The sequence below is a fragment of the Siphateles boraxobius genome, unplaced genomic scaffold (genome assembly GCF_051911475.1).
Source record: "Siphateles boraxobius isolate OS27281-9 unplaced genomic scaffold, OSU_SipBor_1 22, whole genome shotgun sequence".
Classification (NCBI taxonomy): Eukaryota; Metazoa; Chordata; class Actinopteri; order Cypriniformes; family Leuciscidae; genus Siphateles; species Siphateles boraxobius.
In genome coordinates this window covers 18,755,932-18,781,228 of record NW_027508833.1, presented here as the reverse complement: position 1 = coordinate 18,781,228, position 25,297 = coordinate 18,755,932, and the positions used below count along the sequence as shown (strand labels likewise).

General features: G+C 36.1%; 1 protein-coding gene across 3 annotated transcripts in view; it reads left to right on the top strand.

Moving 5' to 3' along the window:
• Window positions 1-25,297, top strand: part of mipol1 (mirror-image polydactyly 1) — a 103,920-nt gene that overhangs the window by 24,759 nt on the left and 53,864 nt on the right. For 2 of the 3 annotated variants that reach the window (XM_077238951.1, XM_077238950.1), the window contains exons 3-6: window positions 16,175-16,259; window positions 16,877-16,956; window positions 21,458-21,671; window positions 23,266-23,398. In XM_077238951.1, coding sequence (XP_077095066.1) covers window positions 16,175-16,259; window positions 16,877-16,956; window positions 21,458-21,671; window positions 23,266-23,398 — 512 coding nt within the window. The remainder of the gene's footprint in view (window positions 1-16,174; window positions 16,260-16,876; window positions 16,957-21,457; window positions 21,672-23,265; window positions 23,399-25,297) is intronic. The other variant, XM_077238952.1, reaches the window with a different exon arrangement.

The window sequence follows — 25,297 nt, the reverse complement described above, 5'->3', positions numbered from 1 at the left end:
AATTTCTTTGCTGCGTTCTCCTGTCACAAATTAATACATTTCTATCAAAATATCACTTCTATAACAAAACAATCACCATATATGGAACATTGAGTCTCAGACTTTTCCAATGATACGTTTTTTTGTCAAGATTAGAATAAGTTTGGATTATAAAATAGTGCCGTAAATGTTGTAATATGAGGCAAAAAGGCAAAAGGACGTCAAGCAGCTCGCTAGAAGGGCACTGACAGTTAAGGGGTTTAAATAGACAGTTGTTTGAAGTTGTAATAATATTTCAGAATATTACCGTTTTACTGTATTTTTGATCAAACAAATGCAGATTTGGTGAGACTTCTTTCAAAAACTTTTAAAAATCTTACCAACCACAAACTTTTGAACGGCAGAGAGTACTTGGACAGAAATTTTATACTTTGCATGTATAATTAATTAGTTGTGTAGTGATATTGCTTCCCCTTTATGCTTTGCATTGGCCCTGTCTAGTCACTATTTGTATGGTCTAATCTGTGCATATATGGTGGAAAGCTTCGCCGATCCTCATATGAGCATCAGTCACTCACTCTCAAACACTGTAAAGGCTGCCGATGAGGTTCGATCCTTCATGGCATGACCTCTGCGTGGCTTGTTTGTTTTTTTAGAGTTAATGCCAGGCTAGCTGTTTCTCTGATGTGCTGACACATCCTGCAGAAGAAGAGCCCAACCCAAAGAGTTACATCCTAGTGATGGGTGGAGGCCAAGACCTGGAACAGGATCTACTTAGCATGCATCCTGATATCAGAGACACCAAGCGTGTCTTCATATGCGCCTGTGGCTATATGGCTGCATGCCTGATTTTATGGGTTTGTGTGTTTTTTGGGGCTCAGACATTATGTCTGCCACTCACAGATACAAGCATATATTTTACGATCATTAATATGATCTGTCGGGAATTTTTTGTGTGAAGTTTTACATTGCAATCACCTGTATTGAAGCCATTTACTTCCTCCTTAGTATCAGATAAGCATGAAGCATTAAACACACCCAATTTATGCTCTCAGCTAGCTTAAATGTTTGTTTATTTTAAGGTTATTATCCTTTACTGAGAAAGTGTGTTCAGTCACTGGAGATTCAAGTGGCAGTTAGTCGACATCAACATGACAATGTGCATGCTCCTCCAAAACAAGAAGAACATTGCTGATTTAATTCCATTTAGTTAAGTGTTTATGACAATTTAATGTTTCTCAATCATGAATATGAACATAAGGATTGATTAGCATTATCAGCACTGTTTGCGAGTGTAGTAGAGAATAGGAGTCAGCTAAGGGATAATTAAATGTAACAAATCATGTAAATTTATCCTATTTTATTGGAAAATTAAACATTTTATCAAACTTTGATAATTGATGTAATCTTTTAAACTGAGAAGGTAGTTATATAACTACATTTTATAAAAATCACCTGTCAAGCATCAGCATATGAAAATCTAATTGGATGACTACAGGGACTCATCTCAAGGTCAGTCATTTAACAGTTTATCTACTGTCAAAATTATGAAAAAAAGATCAGTCGAGAGTAGAACATAATATTTAAATCAGGAATGTCAGAATCAGAATGTTTAGTTTGTGCATAAAAAATGTCCGTCAAAAAAACCAACACATGCTAAATGATGTTCATTATCCCGGGTAAAGTTTTTCAATACATTTTCAGTTTATTCTCTTTAGTATGCAGTATGAAGTATTTCTCTCATTTCCCAGATCATTCCAATTCAATTTCAGCAAGTAAGGAACAAATTTATACTCGTGTGCGTTATGTATTATGCATGTTATTGTCTCTAATAGACAACATGTTGAAGCTGCTCAGGGCGCCATTTTCTTCCTCTTCTTGGAAAGCGATCATCCGGTAGTGTGGTTTGCGTAAATCCAACCATGGTTGTATTGTGCATGTTATTTTTTGACAGACATCATTATTGTCATATTCAAATAGTGTGCATTTGAAAAAAAAGATGGATTGTAAAGATATAATTATTTATTCAGTGAAATGATTGATCTCCATGAATGTCCATGCCCATGAACTATGTTTTTAGTTCTAATATTACAACCAACAGCCAGCCTAAGTTTTTGACAGATGCGATAACATGCGTGAGGGGTGAATTATGTTTGATTTTTGGGTAATTATAAAAAATGCTGGAGATGTTCAAAATGATTTTTGCGTAGTTCATTATATTTATTTTATGGAAGTACGTTTATTTCGTGGCTTAAATAAATGTTACTCAGAGACTGACATGTTTGGTTTGTCAAAAATGTTCAGATTACACAAATTGATTGATGCCAAGTTTTTTTTTTACCAGGAAAGGAGTGGTTTTGATGTACAAAGTTGTTTCTATTGTCTCTTATAACAAAAATCTTTTATTTAAATCCATGAAAATGCATATCCTGTTGTAAATAATAGCAAAACAATCACTTTTTAAAACTGTTGTTCCATGATTACCCTTCAGAAGATTTTAACACATAAACGAAAAAATGTCAATGTAGGACATTTGCAGTTGGTTCTTTTTTTTATTTTTGCTCTGCCAATAAAAGTATGTCATGAATCATAAAATTGTACTTATTTGTAGTGATCCGTAACAATTGGAGTGGGACAAATAGGGGAGGGAGGTGCTGTTTGAATAAATAAACCACTTGTCAATCAAACTGTGTTTTATAACTGTCATTAAATAAACATTAATATTGGTTTGTAAAAGTGATATTTCTTTAGAAGGACTATCAGATGCAGGCATATACTTTTTCATTCTTGCAGCTAGTATAACATATCTTTAAGTTATAATAATAAAATTTAATTAGATCTGATATTTTGAACAGACTTCAAATGCTTTACATTAATTTCACTTTTTTAAGTTTGAAAGTGTCCAAATCTTAAATAATTTTATATTTATTTATTACTTTTTTGACATTAATTACATATGCGAGATGATTATAATATGTGTTATATATCTGGCTTTTTGAGACATTTTGACATTTTTCATGGCCAATATCTTTGAAAGGCTGGCAATTAATGAAAGTTTTAGTGCTGCTTTGTTCCACAATCCACAATCTACCAACAGCAGTGTCATTAGATGGATTATAAATACACATATGAGTTTTTTTTTGTAGTGTACAAAATAAGTGTTCAAATTTCAGCAATTGTATAGGCTACATCTTATTAAATAGTGAAATATAGCTATATAGCTAAATTTTATCAGTCTTAGATCTCCTTGCTCTTTAGATATCAATATCAGCCATTGAATAGTTGCTTCACCTTCTTGAAGATTGAGATTGTTTTCATAGTGGCATGGAACAGTAAAATAAGGTTGAATGCATCTTTGACCCCAAATTCCATTTCACGCCAATGAGACTGTTTCTCTTGTGTCTGTTACCCTGCTGATTTTATTTGTCTGACGTAGTTTGGGATAAGCTGACTGCTGTAGGCTGGGTTGTGTTATTACAACTGAGATGGTGGATTGTTTTCTTGCATGGGTAAACTGTCCTTTTGCAGTCCAAATTCAATGCACACACCAAGTCCATCATAACAAACACGCTAAGTTCCCTATGGAGTTGAATTGGCCTTCCCTACAAGAGCAGAAATAGGGCTACAGTCTCAACAAGCTTTGTTCTTAGCAGGTTGATCGACCTTTGACATAACCCGTCACATAACCCTCCCCCTGTGCGGGCCGTCCGGGCAGGAAACATACTGTTTGGTCCCATCAACTCGCCTCTGTTTACTCCGGTACAGTGTGGTCTTCTTCGGCTGTTCCGACAGCCACCCACCCTGATATCACGTCTCACTCCCTCTCAGCCGTGCTTGGCTTCACCGAGAGCAAGAGGCACGTTGGCGACCCATTCGCGGCTTCCTTGTGGGTCCCATTGAAGTTCAAAATCCCTAGAATGGAGTGCCGTGTGGCCGAACAGGCTTGTCTGCTCCCTAAGTGGGTGGTCCACCAGTGACAGAGGGATTCCTCAGGGCTCTGTCCTCCTCTTTTGTGTTTCTGTGTTGGTTTAAGGAATAGACCTAGGATGGGCACTGCTTAACTGTGGAAGCCTGGTTACTGTGATCTGAAACCAAACAAACCTAGTAGAAAGGCCAACGCACTCACAAACATACAAAGACTCGAGCTATAAAACCCAACGAGAGTTTGGCATCTCTTGAAAGGGTCTCGAAATGAGGAATTTTTGTGGATGTTTGGGTCAATCTTATGAAAACATGTACAGGTCATATTTTACTTTAAAATTAAAAGATAAAGTAAGAAATTATATTTTGCATGAAGATCATTAGAATTGTTTTTGTTGTTTTTGTTGTTTCAATTAAGCACGTTTTCTTTCCAAATTCTCTCTAATGTAATGGATGTTAATATTTCATTAATTATTTATGTACTTTATGTAATTCTAATTACTTTCTCATCGCAGTGTAGTATATTAAAAATAGCTGTAAGAATTTTCTTTATTTTTTTATTTTAATCAGCAAAAAAAAAAATTATGTTATACGTCAATGTAAAAATACTTGACAATTTAAATAAATAGTTTTAGTTTTGTATTGTTGTATTTTTTATTTAGGAGAAAATAATATTAATGGTCATAAAAAATGTTTTTTTTATACTGAACATTTTTTCCTATTTGATTTTATAAATAATGATTTTCTTAAATCTATTTTCTTTTTTTTTACTTTTGATTTTGGGGAGAAATATGACACATCTCTCAAGTGTGTGTGTGTGTGTGTGTGTGTGTGTGTGTGTGTGTGTGTGTGTGTGTGTGTGTGTGTGTGTGTGTGTGTGTGTGTGTGTGTGTGTGTGTGCGTGTGCGTGTGTGTGTGTGTGTGTGTGTGTGAAGTGAAAATTTTGTATGTCATTTTTGTTTCTTCAAAATGACCAGAAACAGTAGTCCCCTCTTGGCCAGTGTAGAGCGATAGTCCCCTGTTAGTAATATAGACGTGTGTGTGTGTGTGTGTGTGTGTGTGTGTGTGTGTGTGTGTGTGTGTGTGTGTGTGTTTTCAATGATTTTGTAACTCTCTTGCTTTACTTACATGTCAAAACACTATAAAACCCGTTATAGAGATATGAAGAAAGTTTTACCATTGAAGTTTTTACTGCAAGTGAATCTTGTTATATTGTCAGGCTTATTTGAACTAATCTTTGGTAATCAGTAAGTGAATGTTTTGGCCCCTGGTTTTTTTGTAATTATGAAATAATCTAATTCTGTTAGAGTTAGTATCACAGGGTCTCTGATGATCCATGAACTCTTAAGAACTGTGATTTCAGACTAACGCTCGAATGATGCTAACACTCCTGCCACCCAGTTGCGAGCAGGATTCCAGACGACCTAGTGATGGCCCATGAAGCAGAGAGGAAAACAAACAAGGCTTACTTTGCTGTGAATCACAGATGCTTGGAAACTGTTTGAACAGGGAGCAATTTAAACGGTCACTCCTGTGGGCTGTGTTCAAACATCAAGTGGTAATGAGGACGGAGTGCCTGGTCCTGTTGCCCCGGCCTCCCCTCGGCTTTTCAACACATTCACTCTCTCAAAGGAGGCCGGCCGAACAAGGCCGGCCACTTTCACAGACTGGCATTTTTACTGCTTTTTTACGCACTTGTATCTTGGGAATGTTTAGATAAACCTGCGACAATCAGAAACACTCATTTGGAGTAGATGATTGGCACTTGAGTTGGAGAATTTATTAATGGCCTGCCATTACAGGGATAGTTCGCCCAAAAATGTAAATTCTGTCATCATTTACTCACCCTTACAAACCTGTATGAATTTCTTTCTTCTGCTGAACTCAAAAGAAGATATTTTGAAGAATGTGGGTAACCAAAGAGTCGATGGACCCCATTGGATGGATAGATGGATGGGACAACTATCCCTTTAAAAGTGTTAAAGTCTATTAAAATGTCTTTGCTCCCATATACGCTCTCACAGATTTCCGCCTGTCATTTACGTAATTCTGTATTTCTTGCATGTTTATCTATTCATTATAGTCAAATTTGATAATGTTTTTAGCTGCTAATAAGAGTATAGAGCTCTGACTAATTTTCCCTCAAGATCAGCACAGAAAAGGTCAGAAATACGGTTTCCATGCGGGCCTAGCTGTGGGTCAGTGAAGCTAGTCCTCTTTGTGCTAAGTTCTTCATAACTTGTTCCTTCTTTAGAGAAGAGCATGATTGGCGTAGATTTGAACTGCGCACATGTACGTGAGCATGTATTGGAGAAGAGACAGTCATGTGGTTCCCCTATTTTACATCAGCTGCTCTGTAAATATTTGCAGTGATGTACATCCCTGAACACACAATACCTCCCACAAGCCTCTCCGCATGTGTCCCACAGTAGCATCGACGTCGCCCAAGTGCCTGCAATATCCCAATATCACTCATTTATATGAACTTTGTTTGTTCCACAATGTTCTCCAGTTAGAAAAGAACCCTGGAATGTCCTGGAGTGTTTTCTCACTTCAGTCTCCCGCTGTTTAAAGCCGGTTTGTTTGAAGGACCGGTCGAAACCACGAGCATCACTCATCCTTAAGGTTGAAAAAAAGAGAAAGGCTCTGTTTGGATTTGACGCTTCTGCATTGCCAAAAGTTCAGCTTTGCAGGCCGTGTTGGAGAAAGGATTTCCTGAACAAAGGAAGATGTGTTTGTTGAGGAACCTCGCACTAGTAGCTATGTGTGTGTTTTAGCGCCGGGCGCTGAGGTAACATGCTCAGCAATCACAACGGATTTTGTAGCCCTTTCAATGTTGCTTTGAAAAAACTAGGGTTACATTTTTGCTTAATATGAACATTTTTCCATTGATGGGCGTTTAGGGAAATGATGGGAATATTTGTGTTGTCATTAGTAGAATTGAAGAACCTGAGTAGTTTGCCTTTTTTTCTCATTCTCCTTACAAAAATTACAGTGGAAAGGTTTCCACCAAAATAGCCAGTTACTACAGCAATTATTACTACTGTTTAACCATGAAGTAATATTGATGAATTGATCTCATTCAAACAATATAAGAAACTTTCAGAATATTTTTCAAATGGCTAATAATAGCCAAAATGGGCATTTTAATGGCCAGTGACTAGTTACATATTGAAGGTTAACATCTCTGTAAGTATGTCTATCATCCAAGCGGATATGATTATCAGCTGATATGATAACATAAAAGAAGCCAAATATTGTCCTATTTATCCATCTGTCTGGGTTATCAGCTCATATTACTAAAATATTTTGGTGGATATATGGTTGACAAGGTAAATTGATTGTTAAAGAACTGAAATTCTGTGTTTCCGATACCATTATGTCTTCAGCATCATTTTGAGTTAGTGAAAAAAAATCAGTAGTTAATAAAAAAATGTGACCGTAAATGTAGATATGGGTAATATAAAGATATTGCAGTGTATAATGTGCAAAACATGTCAATAAAAAAATGTATATATATATATAGCACACAATAATTTCATGTAGCTTCAACTAATTATTATTATTTAGTTCCACAGATTTTTTACATTCACTCAATTTCCCTCTTCAAAGTGTTACTTGAATTGTTATTTTTTAGTTGACCGAAACTTGACTCCAACTTTAAAAAATACATTTGCTAAACTAGTTTTATAGTTCATTCATCTATAATGTTTTAATCAGGATTGTATTATTTGGGAATCATAAATTGAAATTGCTTTTGAATTAGTAATTACATTAATTATTAATAATTTTATAAGGTGGTTAACAACATTTTGTACTGGGGTTTATCAATCACACATGAAAACACATTACACTTTATTTCATAACCTGCATTTATGCCTAATCCATACAAACTATATTACATTTGATTAATTTAGCCATTATTCATAGCAATTCTATTCATTCTAAGGAAACAGCAAGCAGTTTATAATCTGTCCATTTTTATTGGAGAATGGCTGTACGTAGAAAGATAATGAGTCGAAACTTGCGCAGTTTTCGGTAGAAACGACACGGAGTCGAGAAGGCGAAACACTTGGCCGGAATGTCTTTCATAAGACAGCTGACCTTGAGTTGACTCGTTCCCTGAGCCCCACCTCTCCTGTTTGGCGTCTCTTCGATGAGTAATAACAGTCTCACGGCTGGTGACGCCACCTTGCACTAGTTTCACAATCTTTCTTGCCACAATAAGGCTTTGTTTTCTATATGTTTCTGTGCCCAAGTTAAAATGCTTTTAAACCCGTATGTGGAAAGGAATGCGGTTGAAGTGTTTTGTTTTGATCGGTGCATGAGCAAGGGTGGTGACAAATGAAATGATTATTTTTATCATGACACTTGGAACGCCTCTGTTGGAAATACATCAGGAAAGTAAATATTTTTGATTTTAAATAAGTATTGAGGGAAAAATCAGACGTTAGTTAGAACGTGAATTGAGTTGCCTTTTTGTGCTCAAAAACTGTGAGTGTGTAACAGTGTTAGAAAGCGAACCCTTCCTTTGACTGCATTAAGCTCATCCTTAAATAACTCTGTTCTCCCTCCCAAATGTTAGCCAATGCAAATCTCAGCTTAGTCCATATTTACACAGCCAATTTTGAGGTTACATTCAGCAGATGAATTATCCAATCGCTGAAATATTCACTCTTGACATCGAATTGTAGAATTGAAATGAAATGTGCTGTTTGTCTAAGTGCTTACAAATACAGACCTTTTAAAATGATTTTTTTGATGAATAACTGTGACAACCTTGATTTTGTCAGTGAATCAAGCTGTCGAAAGCTGCAAAATTTGCTCCAGGTGGATTGAAATGAATCATTTTCTGAATAATGAAAGCATTGGCGTAAAACTAATGTTTTAGAAGTATTGGTACAAATATGTTACCATACACTGAGTTTGGTAGACCCCTGAATTTTTGGTTGTTTGGAATCTAGGAATTATATTAAGAGGTTATTGGTGGCAGTATAACAGAGAGCTTAATACAAAACCAGCATTCTGTGGTCTGAATGGGTGATTGAGGTTGTAGGTCAAAGGTCATTTCATGAATGCAAAGAATGACATTAAATTTTCACCATTTCCAAATATGATATGATTAATACAACGTTGATTTCATTTTATAGCTCATTCTATTGCATTGCAATAGTGAATACAGCAATAAAACTGTATTCACTATTGCAATGCACAGAATTATATATAAGATGAAACATGCGTATATTTATTATTAGGGTATAACGAAACACTTAGCTCGCGAGATGAAACGATACACGACATTGGGTTCACGAGAATGAGACAAAGATGATTTTTTAACACGGAATATATGACTGGAAAAAAATCAACTCTTTTATTCAACTGAAAGTCTCAAAATGCAAAACATTTTGGTGCATTTTGAAATATGATCATCTTGTAATGAATGTCACTTCTTCAGTTCTACTTTCTGAGTATGAATTATCATATGCAGTAAAAGATAGAACAATATAATCATGCAGGCACTGTAAAAGGTTTTGCCAGAGAAATAACATCAAATATCGTTTTAATATCGTATTTTCAGTGTATCTTATGTAATGATTGCAGATAGTATTTGTGTGAAGCCTTAATGCCAGGCTGAATTATTTGTGAATCATATCACTCATGTCATAATAACTGATAATTGACAGGATCAAACGCACAATACAGAGCATTCAGGCTTTATCCTACTGCACATCTTGGGGGGCATTTTGCCTGCTTTTATTCATTCAAAAGCAGTGCTGTTTAAAGCCAGTTATGGGGTGGGGGATGCTTTTTCTTTATTCCTAGCATGGTTCACACTTCTCTCGCACCCAAATTAGCTGGATATGGGGAAATTGAGGCACTCATCCTGGCAGATTTGGAGGGTCATTTCTCCTCCCCCGTTAATGCAAAAGGATCAGTGAATCATGGCCGAGGACGGATCCATCAGAGAGATCTGAGATGCTAGCGCTAGCTCATTCCCACAGGCTCAATTCAATTATCACTGCGTCTGCTCTGAGACTGAGCTTTACGTTGCTTCACAGATCCCACTCTCCCTGCTAGACGTCTCCATCATCTAAGAAACATAAGGCCTACCTGGAGAATTTTCAAGTAATGCGAGGAATTATGCTTTCATTTGAGAGACTGTGTAATTATAGACCTTCAATGAAGTGACATCGACTGTCCTGGAGGATTTTGATTTGATTTTGATTAGTTAATCTTTTAACTAACCACCTGGCAGTAGAGTGTTCGGAGGGAATTTTTACAAAACTATTCTATGCATGTCTCCAGTAAAATCTGGATGCCTTGAAAAAGTCTCACTCTTGACTGTGGTTGATTTAGAGCTCCAATTAAAATGTGTTGTTTTGTCGCTGTGGATGATGATGTGACTGAATAGAAGTAACCTTTCCGAGTAAGACACAATCTTTTTGATTTATAGCCCATTTTGAGTGGGTTTGTTTGCTGAAGGTCCAACAAGCTCAGTCTAAACCCCCTCAAGTTTTATCTTTGATTGGGATTGGTTAATCATCTACTTGAGCCAATCAATATTTTTAGTTAAGAGTCCCACAAGTTGAGAATTGTTGAGTAATTTCTCTTTTGGGATTTGAGCTAAATATGAAATCAGGTTACAAAGTTGTTTTTTGTCCAAAGTTTGTTTGTGCCACATATGTTGAATGGCCTAACTATGCTCTCAGCATCCAGAAGGTGCATTTGAAGAATCATTAACTTTTATTTGTACTGTCTGAATTGTAAAAATATAGTTATAGTTTGTATAATATCTCAGTCTAGATTCAAGGATTGACACCATGCAAATGGATAAAAATGATTAGTAAATATGAATAAACTAAGTTATTTTATTAATTTATTATATAATTGTTGGTAACACTTTACAATTAGGTTTTATTATGCATAATGTATTAACTAACATTAACTAACAATGATGAACAATACTTTTATTAAAGTATTTATGAATCATTTTTAATGTTAGTTAATAAAAATATAACTGTTCATTGTTAATTTAAGTAAGCTCCGGTCTGTTAGATATCGTTGATATGAACAGATACATCTTTTGATTTAAATAATGTCTTAGTAAATGCAAAAACTTACGTAAACTAAGATTAATAAATGCTTTAGAAGTATTTTACATTGTTTAACGATATTAGTTAACATGAAGTTAAGAATCTTTATTTTTAGGACATATTTTTTTATTATTATTTTTTTATTTCGTAAACAGGGAAACATTAATAACAATCACAATATGTTCAATAAGTGTCAGAAACAACCCCCCCCCCCCACCCCCCGTCCTAATTCATAGTACAAGTCATACATATTGTACTCCAAGAAACTAAATGAGTATGTGACTGACTGCATAAATATATGAATATATACACATATGAGGAAAAATAAAATGAATGAATAAAATACTTGATAATGCATACTAATAATATATACGTATACATATCATACGTATAAACCCCTATATTTAAAGAAAACTATATATACCTACATAATTACATATCTATGTGCATTACATACATTTACACACCCCATATACCCATACAAACACATTTATACTTATATACCTGCATGGCCAAATATTTTTTAAACTTTATTATTATTAAATGAAAGCAATTTCAGTAGTGGCCTCAGACATTTGAATCCCATTTTATATATGATTTTAATGTTGAACTTTTTCAACTTTTAAATATGAAGTTGGTTTTTTTTCTCCATTCCACGTTCCTTCAGTGAGTCAGTAATGGCTCTCAGCATTAACAGTTGGGAAATAGAAAATAAACGCCAGTCCTTCAGTGAGATAGAATCAGCCTACATGTAACTGATTGACAAAAACAGTTTCTATTGTTAATATCTGTCAGCGAGTCAATAAAATCTTTTGATCCAGGCAAAGTCAAGACCATTCAAAGCTTCACGACAGCCCGTGACAATCAAATTACACGGAGGGGTGCTCCCAGGTGCTTGTGTGCACCTCCCCATATAAAAGAGCCTGTTTATCCATATCAAATCAGTTCATGTCTGCCTTTTTCATGCTGTACAATTAAACCTGCTTTAAGACTCTCTCCACATTAATGTCCGTATCAAAATTCATAAAGAATCAGTAAGACGAGAATCCTGAGCTCGTAGATTCACGGGGATTTCGCATGAAGCCCGTTTAATCAGGATAACACTGTTATTAATATTCATAAAGTCAGCTGGAATACAAATGACAGCCTGAAGAATCTGGAAACTTTTTGCGGAGGAAATGCATTAAATGCAGCTTAAAAAATTAATGGAATTTAGTTTATATTAGAGTGAAGCGCCAAACCCCCCTCATCGAGCGATTGAAATTGGGCTTAGACATTTCTTTTTGAAGAATTCCATCTTTGACAGACTTCAAAGGCATTTTCAATGAATGCGACGCATGAATGGTCATTTAAAAGGATTTAAAGACATTACACTGCAATAATTGTACATGAATAATAAGTAACCCACCGAGGCAATTAGCTTAAAGTCTACAAGACAGGAAAATGAAGATCACTGAGCGACAGCAAAGGACAAATTGAAATGAGAAAAGTTTGAAGGAAGGATAAAGTGGCTTTAAGTGGCAAATGCTGTTTTGAGCAGCTTTTACATTTGATGCGTGCTTCTAACCTATTAATGTTTCTTTATTTACTCATGTTTTATCCCTGTGAAGGAATATTGATGAAATATTCAATGTTATCTGATGAAAATTATATAGTCCTCTTTTTCACGTTTGACAGATGTGTTCTCAGATGTGACTCTAATGGACACAAAGCCTTAGACTTTCACATTTTCACATTGTATTTGACACACACACACACGCACGCACGCGCGCGCGCGTTGGGTTTCCAAACTCTATGGGGTCTTATCATAGACATGATTTTTATACTGTCCAAACTGTATATTCTTCTATCCCTCAACCCCTATCCCTGAACTCACACCATTGGTTGAGACAGAGATACGGTGTGCCGTGTATTCTAGTTTCCATATTTTTTAGTTTCTGGATTATTTTAACTTTCAAAAAAATCACACTTATTAAATAAGTACTGTAACTTAGCTTTGGCTACATTTAACTATCAAGTTTGTGATTTTTTTTAAATTTGTAATTATTTTAGCTCGTTGAAAATTGCAGAGGCATAAACAATGATTAAACTATGATTTGATTTGAATCAGCTCCTCATCTAGCTGTAATGCCACTGTTTATATACAATGACTGGTCATTGGCTTCATTGTAGCATGTTGCACTCTGCAAGCTTTGGCGTGAATGTAGTTTTCGGCACTTCCCTGTGAGCACCAAGGCTAATAGCTCATTAATCTATCATGAAACTCCTGCAGATTATGTAGAAAATGTAGATGCGATGCTAATTCACCATCTGGAGCGGCAGCCGCAAAGAAACAGGCCTCCTATTGCACTCAGCACAATTCAAACTTTCATTAAGCCAGAACGAGCTCTTCCCTGTTTTTCAATATCGGATTATTGGATAGTATCAGTTTCATTAAGTTTCTAGGGGGTGATTCTCTCAGGAAACGGTGTCAATCAATGAATCGGTCCAAATTTATTTGGTAAAGCGCTCTTTTCGGAGAACTGTTTAACACGTCTCGCCGAAAATGATGTGAACATCAAAAGGTCAGGTTTGTATGCTTTGTGTTGTTTTTTCCCTCTCTCTGTCTTTTCCCAAAGCTGCTTTCTCTTGTTAGTGTTAAAGGATTACCAGGCGTCTTAGCCATACCTACTATCTTTGGTCTTTCTTCATCCTCGTCCTCCTCTCTTTCTCTGTGAAAGTGCGGTGCGCGGGGCCAGCTCCCGCTCAGAGTCTATCACTGAGATTAATGGAGCCCTGTGGTGTTTGGCACAAAAAGCCAGTTGTCCGTTCACGCCTGACTGTGTCTGAGCTGAATAGCGTGTGAGCGGTGTGAGCTGTGTGTGCTGGCTTACAGCGCGGGGATAACGTTCCACTGGCATCTGCCCCAGGGGTCACCCCCACCCGCCTCGCGCACAACCTCCCAAGAGCACTCACTTTTTATGTCTTCTTAGCTCTCTTCTGCCAACTTTCTCTCAGGCTGTCCATCATCCCCTATACCGGTTTCATGACCTTTGTTTCCTTCTACCAAGAAACTGATCATTATTTGTCCTGTGCTATACCATCTTTAAAAAAATATCTGGATTTATGGATTTCAGTCCATGTGTTTTGTGTTCATTTATATGCTTTTCTAGTGTACTCTTAGAAAAAAGGTTCTATATAGAACCCCAGGGTTCTTGACTAAATTTTAGAGAACCCTTTAAAGATTCTGTAAATGGAGAAATGTCTTAAATGATTGGATAATACTCTAGTGATAAAGTATGTTTTAAAAGCTGCTTAATTCATACAATTTAATCAAACTTTAATTTATCAAAACTAAATCCATAAAATGACCTGACAGAAGAACTCTTTAAGGTTCTATAGAACCTTTTCTTCCATGAGTGGCAGTGTTTCTCTTCCAAAACAGGAAAATATTACCTGCAATCATTTGTCTAATCTTGAGCAAGTTGATTTCAATATAGCAAGTAGCAAATCATAGTTCACTGATATGAAGATGTTGGCTATTTTAAAAAAAAAAGAATATTTCGATATGCCATGCCACCATTTCTTGTTTCAGTATAAGTACAATATTGTTCAACAGTTTGAGGTTTGTACGATTATTGAATGTTTTTTAAAAGTCTCTTATCCTCAACAAGGCTGCATTTATTTGAGCAATATAGTGAAATATTATTAAAATTTGAAATAACAGTTTTCTATTTTAATATATTTTAAAATATAATTTATTCCTGTGATGGCAAAGCTGAATTTTCTGCATCATTACTCCAGTCTTCAGTGTCACATGATCCTTCAGAAATCATTCTAATATTATGATTTGTTGCTTAAGAATCATTTCTGATTATTATCAATGTTGAAAACATTTATTTTGTGGAAACTGTTATACATTTTGTTCAGGATTCTTTGATGAATAGAAAGTTCAAAAGAACAGCATTAATTTGAAATAGATTTTTTTGTAACATTATGAAAGTCTTTAATGTCACTTTTGGTCAATTTAATGTGTCCTTGCTGAATAAAGTTAATTAAAGAATTAATTTCTGTAAAAAAAAAAAAAAATTCTTACTGACCCCAAAGGTAATGAGAGCAGTTCAGCACAGAAAGTACTAAATGTTTCGATCAAGAATATCTAGATAAAGGATTCAAACAGAAAATATTAGATCATTTTTACATTTCCGGGGTGGGAGATGTAATAATATATGAAATGTCAGGGAAACAGTTTTTTCTTCTTTTTTTTTGTAGATTATGTTAAGCTGTAAAATATTGCTTTGGCAAGTAATTGCTTTTTGTGAGTGTTTTTTTTTTTTGGTCTGTTTGTTTGTCGGAAAACCCTCAGTTGTTAGAGGTTTTCCTTACCTTATCTACAAAGTGATTCCTCCCAAAAAAATAACCAACCAGGAAAACACACAATAACAACATTCTGCATTTGCTGGTTTCAGTCCGACTGTTTCTTGAAGAGGTTCTGCACTCATTTGGTTTGAAAATGTGACTCTACAAAGCACCTCCGGTTGACAGAAGTGAAACTGTAAGAGTGTATGTGTGTAAGCTGGTGTGTTCTTGTCTCAGAAGCTCCACCACTAGAGGGTAGCTCTCCACCGCCAGAGAGCAACAGGCTCTGCCGTTTGAATGTCAGCGTTCCTGCTAATTGCCTCCTGTCTGTTTGTTGCTTGCTTATGAATTAGCTTCCGTTCACGGAACTAAATTATCCACCATTATTTAATTACACCTGAGTAGATGGCGCTTTAATTGGCGGTTTCTGACTAGGATCTGATATGGCTTGAGCTGTATTAAATGGCTGTTTACTTTTCTGATAGCTAAAAGCATTAAAATGATTGCATGGTGGGATTACGCTTTGTTAATTGCCCGCGTTCATTAGTCCTCCATAAACTGTCTTTATCTCATCCACTGTGTACCAGTGCTTTACCTCGCAAAGTCTTAAAGCATAATTTCACGTGGCAAATTAAAAGCCGCCTGTCTTGTTTTGCTGCCTCTACTCCAGAGGTTATTAAAGATTGCTCTCCACCAAGCACCCCGAGATCATATTGACAGGCTGTAATTAATACTAACCTTTCTAAGTCTACTGGAAAAGAAGTGAGCTCGAGCCTGTGATGAAAAGCATTTTTTTTTTTTTTGCCAGTGAAATTAATCATATCCCTTCTATATATTTCCAGCTAATCCTAAAGTCAATGAAGAACTGAAACAAAGGCTGCCGTCCCCTGTAAAGCACCATTGTTCAGAGACCACACCACAACTTGGGTAAAGATGCCTTCCTCGGCTCATTTTACAGTGTTTGTCAATGGCTTTCTTTCACATGTTACAATTAAGGACGATTTTTTAATATGTACGAAATGTTTATCAGTTTACATTGCAGGCGATGATTACACGCTGTAATATCTTCGCAGAGATGTGTTTTCTAAATCCAAAACGGTGTTACAATATTTAAAAATCGGCTGCTAGTTTAGTTTGTTTATCTTTAGTGGAATGCAAATGTAAATTGATTATAGGTGCAATGCTTGCAAGTTTATTGTGCATTGAGAGATTTTATGTTAATTTTTTCGAAGCAATTCAGTACTGAGCTGGCTTTTGTATTTAAGTTATTATTTATGACTTGTAAAAAGAGTTAGCTCTGTCCTGTTTGGGCTCGAACTCTTGAAGGTCTTTGATATCTGCTTCATGTCCTAGCTTTACTCAGCGCTTTGAAACAAAACATGCAGGTCCTTCAAAGCAGTGTCATTGATGTACAGTTTGTCAATATCCTGTACCTGTCTTCACCTGAGTGTGTCAGACAGAGTACACTGCTGGTAGATATCGAAGGAGACCAGGAAAAAAAAAAGTGTGTTGATTTCATGTATTTGTTTTGCATCTGTTTTCAGATCCTCTTTAGGAGAAACTACCTCAGCTACATCCCAAAGTCAGAGTTTATCAAAAGCCCTGGAAGAAGAACTCATACAAGGTAATACGTCATAAATTTGTCCATGATAATTACAATCCAAAGTCATAACAAAAATATATCACTTTTTGTCATTTCACAGTTATAAGACTCTTTGTAAATGCCAATATCTTGCCTCATTTGTTTACTATGTAGATAATAGTGTTATAACCATTTCCTGCCAGATTGTGTCTGTTTTCATGACTAAACACTTGTTTTGCAAGCTTCCCGTTGCTTAAATGCTCTATATAATGCATTAACAGTTTAAATGTTATTTATTTATTTATTTATTTATCTACGTAAACATTTGTTTACATTATTCCATAATGCCGGGCTGATAATAACTTTACCTAGGCCATAACGCTGTGGAAAAGCCACTATTTATATAGACTGGTTGGAATGACAATGAGAGATAAACAGAGTATTTACCAACCCTTCACCAGACGCTCCTGATATGCAAATTTATTCTGCCTCACTGCTCAAATATACATTTGGGCTGTTGGTGAAACACTTCAATCTTTTTGCAGGCGGTTAATCAGCCTGTGTTTGATTATTAGTGACAGACATTAGTAAGATGGCACGAGACTGTTGGAAGTTGTATTCTTTTAGCAGTTGTGAAAGGAGCAAATGGCCATACAAGTGTCTGGTCATTTTTTGCTCCATTTATCACGTTAAATGTATTTTCATGATGTTGTGCACCATTCAGAATTGAGCTTAGAATACCTGTTAAATTTTAATTACGTTCCTGGTTTTGAACTGAATTTGAATTGAGGCAGCAAGCAGAATTCAGAATTCAAATTTGCATTTAATTAAAATGGAAGGAAATTCAAAGAAATTAACACAATTCACACAACATATTCAATCTTTTTAAATCAGTGTTAATTCATTTTTAATTGCTTATTTATCTTAATTTTCTGTTCTGTTATTGATATTAGTTATATTTAATTAAGTTATATTTATTTAAGGTTTTTTATTATTATATTTAATATATTTACATATATTGTATGGTCCACTATGGAACATTTTTTAATTACCCAGAATAACCTCAAATTCAAAAAAAAATCTAAATAATCTCGATCCAGGATCTCTCCCATTTTGTTAATTTGGACAAAAGTTGGACTGTTTTGAATTTCTTTGAATTACAATTCAGTAAATTCCTCTTCCTGTCATTCCAATTCAACCTCATGTGGCCAATTAAATTCAAATTCACACTTGTGAATCGAAAGGGAGCAAATTCTTCAGTTCTGAATTTGCTCTTAGTGATGGGTTTAAAACGAGAGTCCTTTCTCGCTTGGTTCCCATAGAAAATGGGCCTTTACTTTGCACACTTAGATTAAAAGCCTCGCTCACCCCATTTGTGAGGGAAATGACGCTTTAAATACACATTCTCAGGGGCAGTTACCTTTGTGAGAGACACCCAGAGAAGGAGATAAAATTAAAGAAGTAACCCAGGTTAGGGAACAATGTATCCAAAAGTCGCATATTTGCAGTGTGACAAAGGGCTCCTATAAGTGTGTTTGGCGTTATTATTCATGGTTTGAATTTGGTGTTTGCACGGGTGAGTCTTACGGGGAATACTAATAACTGTCTCCAGCAATCCTGAGAGCAGAGCCCTAGCAACAAAGCCATGAGGCAGACCTCCCTGATCTCGACTTCAAAACCTGACCTTTCGCTAAATAATTGTGGCGGCTAAGCTGGAGCTTTTTGGACATCGTGGTCGCAAGACTCTAGCATCACAACGCATTTATTAACGCAGAATGATTTCCCCCTTTTTTGATGCTTTTGATTTAACCACTCCGTGTTTAAGTTTTGCTCAATTTGAATTGCATTGATGTTGAACTGATTTATGTATATTTTATCATCGGAAGACAGCCACTCTGCTTTTTTTGTGTAGCACTTGACCCTGTGCATGCACTTAGCGCCACTATCTGTTTGATTTGCTTGTAGATGTAAAAGCTGAAGTGTGTAATTTTTTTTCATAAATAAATTATATAATGAAACCATTTGGTGGTGGATTCCACTGAAAAGTTTAAACATTTTGGCTTTGTTTGCGTTATCAAAACATTGTTCTGTTTGAACATCCCGACCAGCCCAACCCAGCAACACTGACTCAACCAATGGCATGAGTTTGGGGGCTGTTTGGCAAACCAATTGCAGAGATGGGGTTTGTTCAGGAACCTGTTTGAAAGACACTATAACTGTATTTGTACCATAAATTACACATTTAATAACACCCTTTGCTTCTCACATTACAATTTCAACCTTTGTATCTTTAAAGTCAGTATCTTGACAAGTTTTGCCATCACAAATTTGCACTCATTTAAAATGTCTCTGATACAAGGGCCGTCGCTCTTCAGTTCTGATCACAAACAATCCGGGTTACATACAGCTTTCGTCTTCAGAAAAGCTGCCAGAGAGACAGGCCTCTGTGTTTGCCTCTCCGCCTGCATCTCTGGCCCTGAGCGCTACAGAAACATTGACAGAAGACCTCGTTTCCCCCTCCTGCCAGTCACTCGGCATGGATCGCCACATTCCCTCGTGAAAGACGGCCAGACCTAGTTTCCTTTTCAGAGAGCTGACGCAAACCAACCAACAGAGCCGCCTTTCAAACCGTCAGACTGTAATCTCACAGCAATAGAATGGAAGTCTTATGTGTTATGGTTGCAACGTCTTTCTTGTGGGATTTTCTTTTCATTTGGCTTCCAATGCTTTTTCTGGATGTTAAAATACTCTCTTTTTTAATATGCAGAGTCAGATGATTTCTCTGAGTGGTGTACTTACTGTGGAAGCTTTTAAAACATGCTTTATTTCTTTGAGCATCCCAACCTTGAAACAACCAATTGCATTAGTTTGTGGCAGGATTATCTGTTTGGCCCACAAATGGCATACAGGGTGAATGTTCAGAAAACTTGTTTGAGAACAATCACTATTTGTTGCACTTTTGCACTAGCTTGTAATTGTGTTGGATAAAAGAAACTGTGGAAGGAATTTTCACCCAAACATTTTAATTCTGCTATCATTTACTCACATATTTATGCTCCTTTTTTCACAGTGAAAGCGAGTAGTGATCAGGTTCTGTTCAGATCCAAAAATAAATAAAAGCTCCATAAAATATAAATAATTTGTTTGAGGAAAGCTGAAGTTGTTGTTGTTGTTGTCTCTTTTTTCATTGGTTATCTTCGCTCAACTGCAGCTTAAAAGTCGTGTATGTTTGTGTTTATTCAGACATGGCAAGGCAAAAATTATCACACTACATTTTAAGTCGAGGACCCCAAATTAAATTTGTTCTAATTATTCTCATAACCAATCAAAGCATGCCAAATCTGACTCTGTGGATAAGGTTATTAAGAGCAATGGCAGTAGTGAATATTTTCATTGAATGACAAATACATAGTTCTGTCATGAAACTCTAGATGGCGCAGGCTGATAGGTCCTTAACTCAATCTGCTTGCAGTCACATCTTTCTCTATAGGGCACAGCTGATTGGTTCCTGATGTATCAGTAGCCAATGAGCTGGCTGCTGAACCTTCATATACTTGGTCAGCATTTGCTTTAGCAGTTGCAGTGAGCCTCCAGAGACCCTCCACCTTCCCCAGCTCCACATGTATAGATCTGCTTTGGGTCATTCATGCACGCTATATTGTACAGCAGCAGCATGTCTTACATGCTCACAGCAGCTTGTCGTGTTTGTATTGGCAGTAGCAAGTCCCGTACTTTAAATTACCGTAAAATTGACAGAACGACTTTATCGCTAAATTCAAAAATGTACTATTCACACAAGCAACAAAATAAAATTAACCGAAAGTGACATCTAAAGTTGTTGACAAATCTCTTCACCTGTCCGGACAAGGAGAAGCGTTTTAGTTTCGGTATCACTCCAATTTGAAGACTGTTTACAGTGGTGATCAGACACGTCATCTGCGTCATAATTTTATGAATAACCCAGCCGTTGCTCTTTCAACGGCTTCTGATTGGCCCAAATCACATCTAACGTCAGTGCGTTCTAGCCTCATACGTGCAAAATATTGGTAATATTTAATTCTGCGTTCACACAGCGCATATACCGGTAATTTGCTGGTAATGTTACAACTTCCCTTACTGGTAAATTGCCGGAACCAATTTACCGGTATATTTGAAAAGGTCCTGTTCACATATGATCTATTACCTAATTTACCAGTAAAGACTGTATATGTGAAATGGGCTAGTGTCATATCCATTACCATGCCAAATACTCAGAGAGCTAAGGTATGATAATGATAATAATCAGAGGTGCCCAAACTTTCTTTTAACCCCAATCCCCCACCATCCGTGATATTGTATACCTGGGCCAAATCAATAGTCAATACAGTCCAACTTTGGTAATAATAATGTAGTGCAATAGTCATAAGGACTACTTTAATGATGTTTTTTTATTTTTTTTATTGAGCATTTTAGCAATTGGGGGTACTATTAAAGTTAAGTTAGGTAATAATTTTTGCTCTTTTTGTGTTGTTTTGGTTCTTTCTTGCTCTGTTTTTTCACGCAGTATCTAAGACTCCAAGGCCCAGAGAAGGTTTGCCGCTCAGACCCCCTCCACCTCCACCCGTGCCAGGCCCAGTTGCAGCTGAAGTGAGAATCATGGAGGAGGAGAGACAATCTCCACAGAGCCCCGCAGCACAGCAGGAGCAGGATATTACCGGGAAAGCCAGCAGTCCGGTCCACACACCTCACGTCAGCAGTGCAGGGTCTGCAGCGCTGAGGTCAGGAGAAGAGAGAGACTGCTGTCATACACACACCAACACAGGCGGTTACCCTGAAGCGTAATCAAAATTGAATCTTTTGCACTGAAAAGTTCATTCTTATTTTAGTTTGCTGTTTTTTTCATCCTCAGCCTTTTTGTTTATGCTTTTTATGTTGTTTTTTGATAGTTTTCTTTAGTTGATTTTAGTTTCTCCAATGCTATGTTCCTAGTAAATGTTCCTACAGTAGTATATTTCATTGTTTTCACATGATCTTACTACTTTTAATGATTAATTCTAGTAATGTATAGTTATAAATAAATTATATATATATATAATTAATGAATTAATATTTATTATAACCGAGTTATTTTGTATTTTGATATTTAGATAGTTATTTCTATTTTATATAAATGTTAAAATATAAATAAGCAGCTATTACAAATGTTTATATATTTGATTTATATATACAAAATAATTATACACAGTACACATACAAATATTATGTAAGCAAGCTTTTATTTGTTTGGATACGATTAATCACGATTAATCGTTGCCCAGCACTAATATATTTATACTACAGGGCTGTTGAATGCTTGATTCTGATTGGTTGAGAACGTTCTAAGGTGTGCAATTATTTTCAGGGAAACGCACGGCTAAAGTAGTTTCAGGCAGGTTTGACCGCATTACAGTTCCATATCACTTCGCGTAGTTAACTGTAATAACGGAAAATAGGATACAATTCATAACAAGAAAAAAAATGCAGCCCATGCGCTTGATCTGCAATTTTCGATGTCTAACTTCACAATCAATGGAAAAATGCAGTTTAATTTTAATAAACAAAGTATATAGCCCTATATAGTCAATAGAAAATTAAACTGAATAGGCCTATATAAATAAATTGATAGTCCTGCTGCACGGGTTTTCGTAATTATTGCAGATAATAGGCTATAACAAATAAATAATTATTGATAGGCCTATAGCCTACTTGTTAATAGGACTTTGTGTTTCATTTACTACTGTCAATATTATGAAAAAAACATGAACGAACTAATTAAAATGAATTGAATTAATTAATAAATAATAACATTGAAGCACATGTCTCTCTCTCTCTCTCTCTCTCTCTCTCTCTCTCTCTCTCTCTCTCTCTCTCTCTCTCTCTCTAATAACAGTTGTTTAGTTTCACCTGTCTCTTACTATTGAGAAGGCCTTTAAAGAATGTATATATAGCAGTAATATTCACTTTTAGCATTGTTGTCCTTTGTAAGATGATTTTAATTATATCACAGCGTGAATCGTCCTGTGATAAATATAGATTCCAATGCATTTTCTTTGCCTCCTTAATAAGAGCTGAATCGAATTCCTGGCTACAAGAGGGAAGTAATTTACCCTGCAATACAGTGCAGTAATACTTTAATATTACCTTAAAGGTCAACTGTATGATTTGACTAATATCTCAAAGTAAATAAGTCACAGTAATATTCTTGAAAGTGGGAGACCGCATCCCTTGTGTATCTGATAATTGAATGTCTGAATGTGAATGTGATTCATTTTTGTTGCCCGTTTGGGAGTCTAATATAAGAGCGTTTCTAATGAACTTTTGTCATTTCTGAAGGCATGCTCATGAGGACCATGTAAATTCCAAAGTTACCAGTGACTCCAAAAAGCAAGTGCCAGTTCTGGATAAAGAGAAAAACATTGCCTTCCTCTTGAAGGAGCTGGATTCTCTTAGAAGCCTCAATAAGAAGGTGAATTCACACATTAAGAAGTTCATTTCATTTCAGCTTATCCATTTATCCATTTAGACTAGCTCCTTCTGAAATTCAGGGTTAGTCCTGTCCTTTTTGAAAGATTTTTTAAAACTCTGAAAGTTTCAACATATTTCATTGTTACTTGGCTGCATTAATTTCAGTCAGCTTGCAACAACGTAAAAGTTGCAAAAGCCGCATTCAAAGACTTTTGGATTGGAAACTCTATCAGTCAGGCAGGATCATGATATTAGTTTTCAGATTTGCCCTTTACGGTTCCTCAACACAGGCTGGGCTTAGATGCACATCATAACACATTTTGCTAAATTTATTTCACATGTGCCTTTTCTTAGTAGCCCTGCTTAAGTTAGCAATCATGGATGTACTACTTTACTTCACACTCAATCGGTCGTCTTATTATCTAATGGCGCTAGTGTCCTAACGATACATCCCATATTAACTAACTAACTCTTGGTAGTTAGTTAGCTAGTTAGTTGTTAGCTAATGTTCCCAAGTCAACCGGCATTGGGTTGAAACTCAATGCTGTGTTGATTGCAACAATTTCTGTTTCCATTGTAACAGTGAGTTCTGTGATTGGTGATGTTTGCTTCAGGATTGTGGGTAGTGCAGTACTTGGAAAAATGACCAAATTCCCAGCAAAGTTAGCACCTAATGCCCACCATAATATTAAATTATAGGCTTCTATTTTAGGCCTATTCATTAGTGTAAGCCATATAACACGGGTTTGTTTATTCAATAGTATTCATGCACCGAAAGTGATGTAGTTGAGTGTAACGTAGGGTCTCCGAATGCAAGTGGTCACAGAAGACTCATTTGAAACATGTGATAACGGTAATGTGTCTTGGCTGACAACTTGTGATCGGTTCACCAAAAACTCATCTTAATACCAGGTGGAAACAGGCGATTTCCGGGATATTGTATAATTTGCAAGCATCAGGGAGCCGCTATCAATATACGGGAGACTCCCAGACCTTCCGGGAGAGGTGGGATGTCTGCATTTCATTCTGTTTTATATTCTTGCTGCATCATTGTCCTTTCAGAAACATCAGAAATAGAGCCTTGAAATTGTATTAGTGTCTTTGGCAAATCTACACCCATCTGGAGTTTAAGGGGCCGGAGAGAGGGGGAGACCCTCTGAAACGACTGTGATTGATGTCCATGGTTTGCAAGTAGTTGTGACTCCTGACAGAGGGGCAGGAACATGTCCCAAGAGTGTGTTTTTGCTGGCAGTGATCTGAGAGAGCCCTTTGAGGACTCTGGCCTCGCCACATCATGTTTTCAAAGTCCCTGAGGACAAAAACAATCGGGATGAAAATATTTAAGACAGGAGGTTAAATCTATCATTCAGATGCTCGTAAAATATCACCAATCCAGATTTACAGCCAAGACACAACAGTTCCTCTTTTTCTATAGAAGACGTCCTGAATTATATAAAGTAGTGGTACAAATACAAAAGCTTGACTGTTGTTATGAAGTTGTGGTTGACTGATTTGAGCTTTTCAATAAATGCTGGGTGGCCAATGGGTGATATTTATTTATATTCCTGTGATGGCAGGATTTTATTTAATCTATCAGGATCTGATTGCACCATAACAAGTATTTGCTATATGCCAGGGTACCATGGCTGGGGGGATATAATATAAATAATGCAATTTAATGGTAACAAATGAGACGGAGTACAGACACAACTAAGCAGTTGTTGAAATTAAGCAAGCAAGTAGGTGAATTTCAGAAGGGAAAAAACGTATTTACTGCTAAATAAAATGAAGCCTGTTTTAGAAGAACCATTACAATGTTTTACTTTGTAATATATATATATATATATATATATATATATATATATATATTACAAAGTAAAACAATATATATATTGTATGA